This window comes from Colletes gigas, unplaced genomic scaffold (genome assembly GCF_013123115.1).
Source record: "Colletes gigas isolate AHSC1104 unplaced genomic scaffold, ASM1312311v1 Colletes_gigas_Sc00072, whole genome shotgun sequence".
Classification (NCBI taxonomy): Eukaryota; Metazoa; Arthropoda; class Insecta; order Hymenoptera; family Colletidae; genus Colletes; species Colletes gigas.
Window position 1 is genome coordinate 62,647 of NW_025106701.1, and position 16,409 is coordinate 79,055.

The 16,409-nt window shown below is 33.0% G+C and overlaps 1 protein-coding gene across 1 annotated transcript in view; it reads left to right on the forward strand.

The window, feature by feature from the left end:
* The window catches only part of LOC122403760 (soluble guanylate cyclase 88E), a 72,428-nt gene that overhangs the window by 36,401 nt on the left and 19,618 nt on the right, over window positions 1–16,409 (forward strand). The window contains exons 2-9 of the mRNA XM_043407492.1: window positions 654–844; window positions 4,470–4,683; window positions 6,842–7,115; window positions 9,775–9,898; window positions 9,982–10,123; window positions 10,485–10,611; window positions 14,440–14,644; window positions 15,829–15,975. Of these exons, the coding sequence (XP_043263427.1) occupies window positions 677–844; window positions 4,470–4,683; window positions 6,842–7,115; window positions 9,775–9,898; window positions 9,982–10,123; window positions 10,485–10,611; window positions 14,440–14,644; window positions 15,829–15,975 (1,401 nt within the window). The 5' untranslated portion in view covers window positions 654–676. The remainder of the gene's footprint in view (window positions 1–653; window positions 845–4,469; window positions 4,684–6,841; window positions 7,116–9,774; window positions 9,899–9,981; window positions 10,124–10,484; window positions 10,612–14,439; window positions 14,645–15,828; window positions 15,976–16,409) is intronic.

Here is a 16,409-nt window from a genome sequence, read left to right on the forward strand (position 1 = left end):
AATATTACAACTTTATATCATCAATTTTGCGAATTTTATTCACGTAAAAATTTTTGCTCCGAAATAAAAAATATTCGGATGGAATTTTTAAATTTTCCACGATTCAAACAATTCTATAAGGACGGGCACAAGTGATAATTAAGACGATAGCGCAGGGCTTTGAAAATAATATTATTTTGGAACATATTCAAAAATTCCAATTGATACATTTATTTAAAGAGTAATTACAATCATGTGTGAACTTTTTTCAAATGAAAAGATTTAACAATCAGTTTTTGGCCAGGCTAGAAGACAATTTAGGAGTTTCAAGTAATTATTTAATATCTAATAATTCTGTAAAGGGGGGAAAAATTCTCGTTAGGATAATAAATTTCGAACAACGAATAAAAGATGAGAAAAAATTAGAATTTCAATTGTATAGGATTTATGTTTCCGCGTTGAACGAATAAACGCTTGTTCTATTGCTCGATGGAATAAACGTCGGGAATAAATTGCTATAAAGGGTTTTTTTTTATTTGTCTACGATTCGAATAAAACTCTGACCACGTCTGTGATTTTGTAACCAGTTTTACTATAAAAAATTAATTACATTTATTTGTTTTATTGTTAAATTGGACGAATTTCGTTCAATGAGTGTTTCTCTTTTGCGACAGGAAACGAGAGAAAATTAGGAAAAATGTACGGCCTAATATTAGAGAATATGTCCGAGTACATACGGCAGGTCTACGGAGAAGACAGATGGGAAGAAATTCGACGACAAGCATGCGTGGAACAACCTAGTTTCAGTGTTCATCAGGTTTACCCTGAGAACCTTATACCGAGATTAGCGAAAAAAGCTATTCAGGTAAGCATCACGTGCAAATCGTGTTTCATTATTTACGTCTTTTACACATTTAAGAATATCATCATTGATAAGTTTCCATTTCTCGGTTCATTCTCGAGTTTCTTATTAAATTGAATCTTTCTTTCCTATATATATATATATATCCATTAATGAGTACACAATCTATTTAACACAATTATAGGATCGTGTTTTTAGATAATTTAAGGTCAAGAAACAATATAGAAAAAAAAATAAAATCTGTAAATTGTTTAGTAGTTATATTTAAAAAATATCAAGACATAGAACATTTTTCAATGTTTGTTACTTTATACAAGATTTATTTATATTATCTATTATAGAACCGAAAAAATTTAAGAAAAAAATGGTGAAAATATTCTGCATTCATCAGAATCTGAATTTGAAATATAAAATAAATAGATAAGGTTGAATAATGAAACGGCGTTTTATTTTATATGATTTTATTTATAACCTAAAAATCTACATTTTATTTCGTCATCTCATTGTTTTCGACAATGTTTTAAGAAATGCATGAATTTGTCTATAAGTTTCGAAGCACTGAATTTATCACTTCAATTTTCGAATTTTAGGTAAAAATTTAGGTAATGAAAGTCAGAAAATATTACTTTTTATAATGGGGGAGAGGGTGCAGGGGAGAGGCTTCGTCCTCTCGCGCGCCAATATTTTCGAATTGTAAACATCGAAAAAAAGAACCGGATTAGCAAACTTCGCTATTTGTCAGGCATTTTTCAAGCCGTGTAATTAAAATAAGTTTTACAAAAAGACTATTTAGAGTATTATTTATATTTATTTGTACATTATTATACATTCTACGTATTTTTCCACGGAATGAATTCTATTCGTGGGATCCTCTTTACTTGAAACGTGCTTATGGAATTCTTCGCACAAAAGAGAGAAACCACCCTTAATTTTGAAGTTATTCACGAATAAAGTTTGCCCGTCTCTGTATGGTATCACATTTTGTAAAACACCCTGTGGGAATTTCTATCTCACGAATAAAAATTTCAGAGAAATTTGAGCAGTAGGGTGGACATTACTTTTCAAATTTAGAATTTTTTTTCAGGCCACCCCCTAGAATTGTGGTACTAGATGAAAAAATAGGCTATGTAAAATCTGAAATTGATCGGTGTTTCCATTAAAGTGTATTGATATCATACATTTTAGTATTTCGTCGAATTCGTCTTTTTACAGTTTATAAGAATATAGAAACAAAATTTAGAATTTTTTATTTTACATAAGTCGCGATTTTAAAATTTCAAAAATTGATTGAAGAAAAAAAATATACTTTTTCGCATTCTATTTACTTCGTTGAACAGTACAAGTTTTACCTATAACATTTTTTTATATGTTTATAAATAACAAAAATATTTAAATGATTCCGTTTTTACGTCTTCATATTCTCGTAAAATAAATACTAATTTTCAGTGAAATAATTTAGGTGTATATCAAGATTGTAGTTTCTTAATTATTTAATATTACAATTAATTCATGCGTACAAAGTAGTTTATGTAAATGTGTGCAAAATAGTATTCAAAGACTTAAAGGTACTGTTACATTTGACGATTCAAAGGAGCTTGTGTTCTTTTGGAACAAAAAAGGGAGATTTTGTATTTACCTTGCAGACATCATACAATTTATGAAATTGTTTTGCAAAGTATATTCGTTTAAAAAATGACAAAATCCGAAGGACCAAGTGTTACTTTATTTAAAAAATTTCAAGAAGCGTGGCCTTCGATTGACAAACTAAGATTTGTATCTGAAATTAATAGCAAGTTTGTTCGTCGAAAAATTCCAACCGAGTTAACTCAACAAATTATTGAATTTGCACTTAGAATTTTAGAAACAGAAAAACTTTTGTTTACAATTTTTAATTGCCAAGCGATGTTTAACTCGTAATATCTCATGTTCCCATGAATCAGAATCTTTTTCTAAGAAGTTAAACGGAATAGAAAGTCTTTCAAAAAATGTTTTTGTCTTTTGTGAAATGAAATGCTCAATTCCTGTATCGATATAGTTTTTCACATCTTCAGGAGCAATTTTAATATTTTTAGAAAAGTCGTCTTTTGATCTTTCATTGCTTCCACCATTACTTTTTCCTACCATCTTATCAAAAAATGCCAAACCTGCTGCTTCTAGTGATAAATACAATAAATGGTTAGCAAATTTGGTCAGACCTATATGACTTACTCTTTCGTTAATATTTCGATGTTCGTAGAGTTCTTTCATGAATTCGAAGTTGTAGCATAGAGTTTCCACTGCTATTGAAGCTCTAATCCATACTTTTATACAGGGTGTTCCACATTTTTCCGTACACACTTTAGTAGTGTGTTCTACAAGTAAAACTAAGACTAAAATGTTATATAACAAAAAATCCATAAATGCTTTGTTAAAAGTTATAACAAAAATAATAAAATAAGGTCAATCTTTCGCATTCGATATCGTGAGTTTCTTTGCAATTTAGGGAACATAAACTTGGATAATAGTTCAAAATTTTATGACAACAGAAAGTTATCATCGAAGAAAGAATATTTCAGCACCTAAGATAAAAATAGAAACTAAACTCTGATAAAGAAATGTTTAAGTTATCCACATAATTCTACGTTTAAAATATTGCAGTTGCTCTTTTTAAACAAAATTTTAGTAAATTCGTTTGTTTAGTAAATAAAAAAACATTACATTTCATATTTTTGTCATAACTTCTTAACAAATCATTTATGAATTTTTTGTTATATAACACTTCAGTCTTACTTTTACTTGTAGAACACACTGCTGAAGTGTGTACGGAAAAATGCTGAACACCCTGTATAGAGTCTAGCCAAAAAAATACAAATATCTTGTATTTCAAGTTCTTCCTGAATAATTAAATGAAATTGTTCTTTAAATAAATATATTTTTAGGATACATTTTTTCGTCGAGTCCCATCCAGAAAAATAATTACTAATTTCAAAAACTTTCTATAATCGTCTCAAGGTTGTTTTTCTGTTTCTAAAATTATAAATGAAAATTCAATAATTTGAATTAACTCAGTTGGAACTTTTTATAATCGTCTCAAGGTTGTTTTTCTGTTTTCAAAATTCGAAGTGAAAATTCAATAATTTAAATTAATTCAGTTGAAATTTTTTATAATCGTCTCGTGGTTGATTTTCTGTTTCTAAAATTCTAAGTGAAAATTCAATAATTCGAATTAACTCAGTTGGAATTTTTCGACGAATAAACGTGCTATTAATTCCTGGTATGAATCTTACTTTGTCAATCGAAGGCCACGCTTCTTGAAATTTTTTAAATACACATTTTTGATACCCTTTAATGGAGAAAAGCTGGTTACAAAAATAAAACAAGGTTCAACTTCGATCAATTTCAGATTTTGCATAAGTTATTTTCTCATCTATTGTCACAATTCCAGGGGTCAACCCGGAAAAGTCATGAAAAAAATTTTTCATCAAGCATAACTAAGGTCCACCCTAATGAGCAGTAATAAAAAAAAATACTCGGTACATTTGATACCAGCAGTTCAACTTGTGCTCGAATGTTATATACCGACAAACACACTTGTTAGGTGCACCTGTCGTCTTCATTCAATTGAATACATCCTTCGCTCATATCGCAGGTACTTGGCATAACGGAGAAAGAATTTTTCGATCAGATGGGTGTACACTTCGTAGGATTCGTTGGCCAGTACGGTTACGATCGTGTGCTTTCAGTACTTGGACGTCACGTAAGAGATTTCCTTAATGGATTGGACAATTTACACGAATATCTCAAGTTTTCCTACCCGAGGATGAGAGCACCTTCGTTTATTTGCGAAAACGAAACGCGACAAGGTAAATAATCATCGAACGAACTTTAATTTTCATCTTAACGATAGATTTTCACGGTCATACTAAGGCTGGAAACAGACCAGCGACTTTTCCCGTTGCGACATCACAGCGAATCTATGTGTTTCCTTGTTTTACAATTAAAACAAGGAAGACAGACAATATCGACGTTTTTATATTTGTCTTGATTGTTTTCAATTGCAAGACAAGTAAAAACATAAAATCGCTGTGACATCGCAACGATAAAAGTCGCTTGTCTGTTTCCAATCTAAAATGTAGTTTTTAATTAGGAAGCATATTCGTAACGTGAATCAAATTCAACATAAATTGTTAACAAATAATAATTACGATATTTACAAGCCACAGTTTACAAGTACAATTTTCTGAAACGACATTACTATCTTACTTTGTTGTACAGTCTGTTTGATAAGAACGTGGACGCGATATTTCCAAAACTTGATACTTAATGAGAGGAAGATTGTGTTAGTTTAAATAATTGCAGTTTTCTTTGATGCGCGTTCACTCGAGCCCTTCAGTTTCGATCGTGACAATGCGATATACAACCGTTTTAAAAAGGGCCAAAAATGAATCTTAGAAGTGCAACAGAATATATGCTCTTGCAAATTTGTTAATAACTGAGCACAACGATACAAAGACAATAAGAGTGTCGATGACCTCCTTGATCGAGGGTCAAAGAGGGCAACTACAGAAGAGTAAGACAAAGCCTGTCTCGTTTCCAAGAATCTGTCGCTTTCTTTGTGCAAGGGGCAAATTATTTTAACAAGAAAAGGCATAAATATTGGTATTGTGGTAATCAAACATCGTTTTTAAGCAAATAATGCTGCACATCCAAGCACAATTGTCAAACCATTGCTTTCAATAAGGCACATAAAAAAAGAGACCAGCGCAGCGTGGGCACATTAAAGTCTCTGATGAGTCTTTCTGAAAATGTTTTAATGTTCTTCTGTAATGAAATATAAACTTTGAGGTAAACGCTGTTTGACACTCAAATCATTAAATAGAAAAATTGATAAGATCTTTACCTACAATGGGTGTAATAAGTATTTTTACAGTGACTAGTTATGACTAAAATGCTGAATAATAATGTTTATTAAACAATATTTTTTCAATAAGGATGTTACATATTACATTTTCCAAACAGTACAGAACAACAATATCAAATAAACAAAAGAAATATTTGAGGCACGCATATGGCCGCACGATGGCGCTTTACGTTAGAGTACTGGTCGACCATAGGGAAACCCCCAGTAAAGCTCGACACTCATTGTCAGTCGCGGGGAATTCCCGCGCTTGTCTATTACTATCGAAACAGTGTTATAAAACATCTCTTTTTCGCTACCTCTGTAATTTCGCTCTATGGTGTATTAGACCTGAATAAATTACATTTTATATTCTATCGGACCACATAAACATTATAAATATTTTGTTTGTTTATTTGATATTGTTGTTCTACGGACTTTGTAGTATGGCTGTAACATGTTTGTTTAAAAAATATTGTTTAATAAACATTATTATTCAGCATTTTAGTCGTAATTAGTCACTATATGAATACTTTTTACACCCACTGTACATTATGTGCAGAGAAGTTGTTAGAAAGCATGCCTAAACATTGTGAAGAGATGATCGCTAATGGGGGAGATTGGATCCATTATTAAACAAATACGTATTAGATTTTTAAATATACTTTCGATTTCTACACAACTTTTTACGAAGAAAATTATTTTTTTCTAATTTATCGCGTCCACGCTCTTAACAAGCAGACTGTATTTAGCCATTTTAACTTTACTGGAAATTTCATAACGTATAAAATCAATATAAATGTACAATAAGTGAAATTGTACGAGGGAACAAATTTTGAAGTAAATGCGTTTTAATTAATAAAAAAGGGAGTCGTGTAACATATTACAGAAAGCTTGAAACGATATTAATGAAAAAATAATAAAAAAATAATTGTCGACACAATTCATTAATTTGAACTATGGTTTTCAGAGGTTGATACACCGATTAAATGATAATTTTTAAAAACTCAATGGTTTTTAGATAATAGTTTTGTAAAGATCGTTAGAATCTTCGTATTGTTTTCATAAAATGTATTCTATGAATGCTTGTGTGATTACTATTGTGCTTCTATTTTCTATTGCAGGCCTGACTCTCCATTACAGGAGCAAGCGTCGTGGTTTTGTTTATTACACGATGGGCCAGATAAGGGAAGTGGCTCGTCATTTTTATCACAAGGAATTACAGATCGAGCTCGTGTGCGAGGAGGTCCTTTTCGACACCGTACACGTCACTTTTCAGCTTACCTTTGATAACAGAGCTTTCACTCAAGCTTCGTTGGCGATGACCCGCGAAGAGAAGCACTTGCCCATAGGAGCCTCCGTCTTGTTCGAAATATTCCCCTTTTGTATCGTTTTCGGGTAAGTGGATCGCACAGAAATTGGCACAAATTGTGAAATAATTTCAACATTCCCACGCATATTTTCAAATTTATAAACGCGTTTATCTTCGAAATTTTATTTATTTCATATTTATTTTGATTTTCTTCGAATATTATGGAATTTCAGTAAAAACATAAAATGAATTTTGACAAAAGAAGCCGATAAGGTTGCTTTTTAAAATTTTCACACAACGTTCAATTTTAAAAAGTTCACATTGGTTTTCGTCTTTATTACTTAAATTTCTTAAAAAACTTGTTGAATTTTTTTTTTATGTCGTTGTTTAACGTTGTATAGACCGCTTTGCGAGTTATTAGCGATTCAGGTAAGTCATAGCCTGTTGTACGGTAGGGTGGACCATAGTTATACTTGATGAAAAATTTTTTTCATGATTTTTTCGGGGCACTCTTTGGAATTGTGACACTAGATGAAAAAATAACCTATATATAATCTGAAATTGATTGGAGAAAGGGAAGATGTCGAACATCGAAGTTGCACATTTTTTATTTTTGTAATCTGTTTTTCTCCATTAAAGTGTATCAAAAACGTGTATTTAAAAAATTTCAAGACGTGTGCCCTTCGATTGATAAAGTAAGATTCATACATTTTAGTACCTCTTTGAATACGTGTTTTTACACTTTATAAAGATGTAGAACCAAAATTTAGAAGTTTTTGTTTTTTATAAGTCGCGATTATAAAATTTCAAATATTTATTGCAGAAAAAAATATACTTTTGTACATTATATTTACCTCGTTAAGTACTATAAGTTTTACATATTACATGTTTAGAAATAACGAAGATACTTAAGTGATTCCGTTTTTACGTCCTCGACTTCAAATTTTCGTAAAATAAATACCAGTTTTCAGTGAAATAATTTTGGTGTATATCAAGATTATAGTTTCATAATTATTTAATATTACAATTAATTCATGCGTACAAAATAGTTATCTATTACAGGAGCATCTATTATAGCTTCTGTTAGTTGTTTCAAGACTGTGTTTGTGGTGGTGGAATTGATAGAATTTTGTTCGGTAATTTGGCGATATGAGTTAGTTAGTGACTCACGGTACAATTCCCAGTTGGCTCCTTGGAATTACCATTTTGGTGGTTTGTAGGATTCATGTGCTCGTTCAAGCATATCATCGATTTTGTTAAGGATGAAGGCGGGGGATGAGGGCCATTTTGATTTTTTAATGGTTTGTTCAGGGAGTTTATGGAATTTTTTCGTTGGTTTTAAATCTAGAATCTTGAAATTTCAATCGCTTAATTTGACTGGTTTCGTGCTGCCTTCTTCTGATGTTGTGGATAATGGTCTTTTGATTCCTGTTTTGTTTACGTTCGAGTTTACTGTTTCTATTTCTCTCTGTTCGGTTGTTAGAGACCTCTTGTGTTTCTGGTATTGGGCATTCTATTGTATTTGAGTTATTTATTTCTATCTTTCTGGGGTGGTCGTTGATATGAGGTGGAGTTTGAATTGGCCTGTAAACTAGTTTCCTTTGGATTTGCGTTATTTGAGCATTGCTTGGTAATGTGTCCCTCTTGATTACAGGTAAAACATGTTTGTTTTTTTGTAGCAGCAAATGTTGGATTCCAGTAGAATTGACAACACTTTATTTTCTTAAGAAACTCGTACAACTTGTATTAGGTCGACTAAGTACTAGACTCTTTCAGACCATTCTTCAATATTGCAAGCTTTTATATACTATTGCTGGAGATAGGTAGAGGTAGGGACGATGGTCAAGGGGCAGTGTGACTCAGGAAGGGTGCGAGGTTCAGGATGAGTAAGGATTAGAAATCGTGATTAGGATATTTGGATGAGGATGAGTCTGTAATGTTTGTGATGTGACTGAGTGGTATTTGTATGGTCGTGTAGTCATCCAACACAAATATTCTGTATGATTTGTTATCTATTGTGATTTGAAAGAAGCTAGGTATGCTTTTTGCATCGTCCGAATCTACATACGTAAGTCTGTCTTCTAAAACTCAGTATGTGTGACAGGTCTGGATCTGTGATTCCTGCTTTTGGAGGGGTTATTTTTGAATGTATTTTAATATTGTTTTTCCTGAAAATGTTCTCGATTGCCGAGTTTGGGATTATAGGTGCTATGTTAGACAATATGATTCGTTGGATCGGTAACATCATAGGACGAACTTCTATGAATTGGTGATTAATATAGTTTCGTGTTTCGATGTGAGACTTGTGACTCTTTCTTTACTGTCCAGATACATGCAGATTCTTCCGTTGGAAATCCTTGACAAGTATTTTATGGCTTTGAGTCCTATTATGTTACCATCAACTGATTGCAGTATTATTGCTTGATCTTCGGTTGGAGTGTACTCTTGTTTCGCAACGTTTGCGTACAAGGTTCTAGGTATGATTACATTGGTTTTTTGGGCGATATCATTATTTTTCATTGGAATATATTGGCTTGTGTCGGCTTGGGTGAGGTTATTAATTTCAAAAGTTTTGTACACGACACAACATAATAATAATTCTTTGTTGCTAAAAATAATAATTCTAGCCTACTCGAAAGTAACTGAGGGTGAATTTGATGAGCAACAAGGTTACGAATATTTGTTTGCTTTTATCTTTATAATTTGTTAATTTTCACGCGTCGTGTGCAATCCAATTATTTTCAGGTCGGACATGATTGTAAGGAGTATCGGAAATTCGCTGATGGTGATACTGCCCGATCTAGTCGGTAAAAAGATCACACACTTCTTTGACCTCGTCAGACCGCTCATTGCATTCAAGTTTCATTCGGTGAGCACGACCATTAAAATTTTGTTCTTAAATTAAAAAATCTGCCATTAATATCGTCGCTCGAAATAATGCCTGTATTGCAGATTTTAAACAGAACGAACAACATCTTCGAATTGGTAACCGTGGAGCCGATTCTCACGGAACGTCCGTCCGATCGACACAGAAACGAGATTTTCTTGAGCGACGAGCTCGACTCGGTGAACGACAGAACTTTAAGATTAAAAGGTATTATATTTGCCTTTTTACATGGTATCCGAACTGTCTGGGTTTTGTTAAAAAGTATAGTTTTGTTCGATTACAATTTAATATCACTTATCTTTTCCTTCGTACAAGTAGTTCAGTTAGTTTTACTATATTAGTTTTGTTGGGAAATCGCAAACGAAGAAATGAGGACTCTTCGAAAGTAGAATCTGTGAGCTATCAAAAAATAATCACGAGTAACGAACTAAGTGAACATGAACCAAGGATTTTTTCAAATTTTTTATTCTTCGCGTATAATGTTCGTCGGTTAAAGTCGGTTAAATTATAATTTTTGATCGACGAGCGTTAAATGAATCTTTCCACAAAATTCCACAATATTCTTCAGGCCAGATGATATACATGGATAACTGGAAGATGATGATGTACCTCGGTACTCCCGTTATGCCGGACCTGAATGCCTTGATCGCGACAGGCCTCTACATAAATGATCTTTCCATGCATGATTTCAGCAGGTACGGTGTATTTTACAATATTTCTTAATTCCCTTGAATTCTTACACGTTTGAAAGCGTAACTGAAACGATTCGATGCTTTGTTTTTGCGTTCGTTTATCGTCGTACGTTTGGTATACTACAGTCAGTCAAAAAAGTATTTGTACACCTTATTTTTTGATGATATCTTTATATAAACAAACGAATCATTAACAAAAACTGTATGCATTAAGAGCCTATTATGTGCTAAGATAATGCGTTGAATAATAATTTTTAATAATGTATTACAAAAAAATAATACAGGAAATACGTAAATTTGAAAGTCAAGAAAGTATTTGTACACTTTAATTATGACAGAATGTGTGTGATTATTTTAATTATACAATATAATTATTATTTCGTATGCAGCCCTTTGGCGTCAATAATAGCTTGCAATCTTCGTGGCATTGATTCCAGTAGTTTTTTTAGTTGTTTCGTATGATATTTTGGCTCATTCTTTTAGAATAACTCGTTTCAAATCAGTCTTGTTTAATATCTTCCGTTTCCTGATTTCTGTGTCCAACAAGTGTCATAAATTTTCAATGGATGTCAGGGAATTGTGTAGGTGTAGTAACTTGTTTAGGGACGTTGTGCAACAACCATTCTCTTGTTTTTATAGCAGTGTGCTTGGGATCGTTGTCGTGCATAAAGTAATAATTGTCATTCAAGTTTGACTGCACTTTGTTCACAAATTATTATACTTCGATGTACATCCTGGCATTCATATTCCCCTCAATAAATGCAATTTGGCCTACACCATTGTATGCCATGCAGCCCCATAACATTATGTGTTCTCCGCCATGTTTGACAGTCGGTATGAGATTTTGTTTGCTGAAATTCAGCATTATGTTTTCTCCAAACGAATTTCTTACCGTCAGATCTAAAAATATTAAACTTCGACTCATCGGAGATGATAACACGCTTCCAAAATTCTATTGGCTTGTGGCGTCGCCTCCCATGCTCGCCACCAGAGGGGTCGTGCTCTCACAAGCGCTCGACCGACCCCTCGGTTGGCTTATTTAGATATGTTTTAGCGTAACCTAGTCGCTTGTGGCGCTGTTTTGCTGTGGGTAGGATTTCGGAGAAATTATCATAGGAGGACAGAAAAGGAAAAGGAGGGGGCGGCAGCGTTTCGTCCGGGCCTGCTAGTGGACTCCATCAGTAAGGCTTCCAAAAGCAGGCCCTGCCTGAGACGACTGGGATATTGGAAAGATCATGGCATATTTTCTGTAGTTTTTGTTCTTTCGTACTTTTTAATAATATATTGAACTGTAGCAAAGTTTAAATTTAATGTTTTTCCAATCTTTCTATAACTTTCACCGCGTTCACGTAGAAAAATCATTTTATCTCGCACAGACAAAGGTATTTCATTTCTCTCACCCGTCATGACGTTTAAAATTGTTTTACCTTCAGAGTTACCTTTGATACAGATTCCAAAAGTGGTCGGTAACCTAGTTTTAATTGAAAAATAGTACAATATCATATACATATAAGTTTATAGTTATATGCGAAAGTGTATCAATACTTTTTTGGCCTTGAAATTTATACATATATTTTCTGTATTATTTTTTTGTTACGCATTATTAACAATTGTTACTCAATACATTATCTCAGCTTATAATAAACTATTAATGAAAACAGTTTTTGTTAATGTATTACTTGCTTATGTAAAGATATCACCAAAAAACAAGGTGTACAAATATTTTTTTGACCCACTGTAGTATTGTACAATACAATACTACCAACAATAGAGTCTAATCTATACTCGGATTTCTTTAGGTTCAGCTCTGAGAGGTGGGTCGTTGTAGCAGCGACGTTGCCGATTTTTTGGCTACCTCTTAGCCAATCCTATTCGAGCACTGACTCGTGATATGTTCTTCCTTTGCTACGCCTGTTTCTATTCTTTTCTAAGGCATAAAAACGACCATCAACACCAATGCAACGACGCAGCAATTACCTAGCGACGAATGTTATTGGAAGTCTACAGGGTGTTCGGCCATCCCTGGGAAAAATTTTAATGGCAGATTCAAAAGGCCAAAATAAGATGAAAATCAAGAGTACTAATTTGTTGATGGAGGCTTCGTTAAAAAGTTATTACCGTTTAAAGTTCCACTCGTACTGAATTTTTTTCTCGGAAATGCGTAGGATTTCGGAGATATGTCCATTCATAAAAAATGATTGTAATTGACCCCCGTAACCGAAAATAATTTTTTTAGAACGATTTGAAAAAATTTTTTTTCGCCGAAAAACGGCAGTACGAAATTTCCCCTTGACAATTTTTCTTAAAAAAGTAGTCTAATACTGTCTTGTAAGTACCCATGAGCCTTACTTCAGAAAAATATTTCATTGAAATATATTCACTATTGTAGGAGTTATGGCTGTTTGAAATTTGGACCATTTTTATGGGGGTTTTCTCATTTTACGGGATCAAGGAACAACTTTTTCAATATTGTTAGAATTTTTACATATTCTTCACCAAAATACGCGTTGTTTGCGGTTTGAAACATTAAAATCCTTAAATCCATTCAGAAGTTATGATGTTTTAAAGATTCGCATGAAAATTCGAGCAGATGTTTTTGGCCAGAAATTATATTTTCGGTAAGGAATTTTTTTCTCGAAAGTGGGTAGAATTTCGGAGATATATCTATTGACAAAAAGTGATCGTAATTGACCCCCGCAACCGAAAATAATTTTTCCAGACTGATTTGAAATTTTTTTTTCGCTGAAAAATTTCAGCAGCTACCCCTGTCGATTTTTCTTAGAAATTCGTTTTTGATTTTTAATAATTTTGTTTGACGCCCTACAGAAAAGTTGTCTAATACTTTTTTGTAGGTATCCATGAGCTATACTTCAGAAAAAAGTTTCAATGAGACACACTCACTGTTATAGGAGTTATGGTCGTTTGAAGATTGGACCATTTTTATGGATTTTCTTTCACTTTACGAGGTGAAGGAATAACTTTTCGAACATTCTTGGAATTTCCTCATATTCTTCACCATAATACGCGGAGTTTGTATTTTGAAACATTAGAATCCTCCAACCCGTTCAGAAGTTATGATGTTTTAAAGGGAACCATTTCTGGCCTGACATGATATTTTCAGTAAAGAATTTTTTTCTCGAAAGTGCGTAGGATTTTGGGGATATATCAGTTCACCAAAAATGATTGTAATTGACCTCTGTCACTGAAAATAATTTTTCCAGACTGATTTAAAATTTGTTAATTTAATTTTTTAATAACTTTTTAACGAAGCCTCAAGTAACAAATTGATATTCTTGATTTTCGTCTTATTTTGGCCTCTAGTAATCTCCCATTAAAATTTTTCCCAAGGGTGGCCGAACAACCCTGTATATCTGAATCCCTAAACGTCTTTGCAGCGAGTGATCGACCTCAAGCGTCGATGAGGGTATGTGATGCAATTCGCCTAAACTCCCAGACTCTTATCTGGTCCTTGTATGAAGATTCGCTCTTCCTTAGATCACAAGGCCCATTAACTATTCATTCACGCATACAATTTACACTATAGATTAATTTGTGCCCTAGACTAAATTTACTTTTCAATATTTACATTACCTTCGCGTCAAAGTCTTACTTGATAGACGAAATATTAAAATTTTATTGAATTATTAATATTTAAAAAATTTTAGAGCATTTGCTCCTATAATTCTGTATATTCGTGAATATAATGACTAGATCAACAAGTGTGTAAAGTTTGGTGTCTCAGGTATCAACTTAAAGTAATCTGGCGATACTGGGAATGTTCGTAACGACTGATTTGTAAGTTCTGCAGAAACGAACGGATGCATGTTACAGGGATCTAATGCTTGCTGGTACGCAGCAATCGGTAGAATTGAAACTAGCTCTGGATCAAGAGCAATTGAAGAGCAAAAAGTTGGAGGAGTCTATGAGGAAACTAGACGAAGAAATGAAACGTACGGACGAACTACTTTATCAGATGATTCCGAAACAAGTGGCGGATCGTTTGAGAAACGGAGAAAGTCCTATAGACACGTGCGAGGTAACAAAACTACTTTTTCTTAAAGAACACCTGCGCGACAAAATTTTCCTATTTCATTTTCTTTACATGTATTAAATTCTGCAACGAGTCTGTTCGCGTTTCTTTAAGAACAGAGGCGACGAGGTGGAGCATGTTGTACTGTAGAATAACTCTTGCGATTTCTCTAATGGATTTTCCATTTTTCCAATGAAAAATAATCGCTTTTCTAATTTCCAGATTTGTTTCTTTACTTTTTCTACCCATGATAATGAAGTGTTAAAACGAGAAGTTATAAATAAAAATTAATGCTTCCTGGCTACTTGTCTACGTTTTAGTGTCTATTTTCAGCGATAGTCAGAAACAAATGCTCATCAAATTTATACATTGAATTTGTTTTAGTTGGTTCGTAGCGTGAGCGAATAATTTTGTGCCGTGAAAAAGCGCAAAGATTTGTTATAACTCGTTTTACTGCAATTGTAAATCAAAACTTTTAAATTTTATTTTACGATTTTGTTACATTGATATATAAATTGTGTATATCCAAAGAAAAAAGCTTTAAAAGTTTCGTTATCTTATTCTTTCATTCATCTTTGCCGCATTATTGTCTGAGCGCATAATTTTTTGACCCACTGTAGATGGAACAAATTTAATGGGAGATTTTAGAGGTCAAAATAAAGCGAAGATCAAGAATACCAATTTGTTGATGGAGGCTTCGTTAAAAAGTTATTAATGTTTAAAGTAAAGCGAACAGCTACGTACGCGTGACAGTGGTTCTCACTCACGCAGCTGATCGCAGATTGCCGTTCTACACGCGGAACTTTAAACGTTAATAACTTGTTAACGAAGCCTCAATCAATAAATTGGTATTCTTGATTTTCGTCTTATTTTGGACTCTAGAATCTCTCATTCAAATTTTTTCCCGAGGTGGTCGAACACCCTGTATAAAATATTATTCTGCAATCCTACGAAGAAAATTTGACGGTAACAATGTAAACTTTGAGAAAAAGTAAGAAAACGTCAATTTGGAAAATCGATGAAATTACAATACTTTTACGTAGAACAGACCACTAAATTTTGCCCCTGATTGTACATTTATAATATACATACGTATAGTGTACTTTGCCATTTTAATAAATTCGTTAGATTTCAATATTTTAAAAACAATTAATTACTACGTTTCGTTTTTCCACCGTGGACTGTTTCAGATGTTCGATAGCGTGTCAATTTTGTTCTCGGACGTAGTCACGTTCACCGAGATCTGCAGCAGGATTACACCGATGGAGGTCGTGTCTATGTTAAATGCTATGTATTCCCTTTTCGACACATTAACCGAAAGGAACCGGGTGTATAAGGTATTCTTAGGTAGTAATAGTTAGCATTTATTTGTCCTCGCACCATACGCTTGCTTTCTTTAGAAAACAGCCCGTAAATTTTTTTTACAAGAATTACCTTTCTGGCACGTTTCAATTAATCTGTTTTGCGTAGGATATTAAGAGGGGAAACCACTGACGAATTGAAAAAATCGAAATTGTTTTTTTTAATTCTTTTTAATGTTTGGGATTTTATAACCCCCTAAAATATTAAAGTAAAATTCGCAAAAATGACAAAGTTGCAAAAGTTCTAATAAAAATGTAATATGCTGTGATTAAGTTTTCATATGACTAGGCAGTATTTGGATCGAGATAACTATGTGATCTATCTAAACAGATAAGTAGTGTGAATGAAGAGTTTGAATCAAGCGGATGAAATTTTAAACGCGTTTTTCTCAAAACCAACTTTTTCAAAC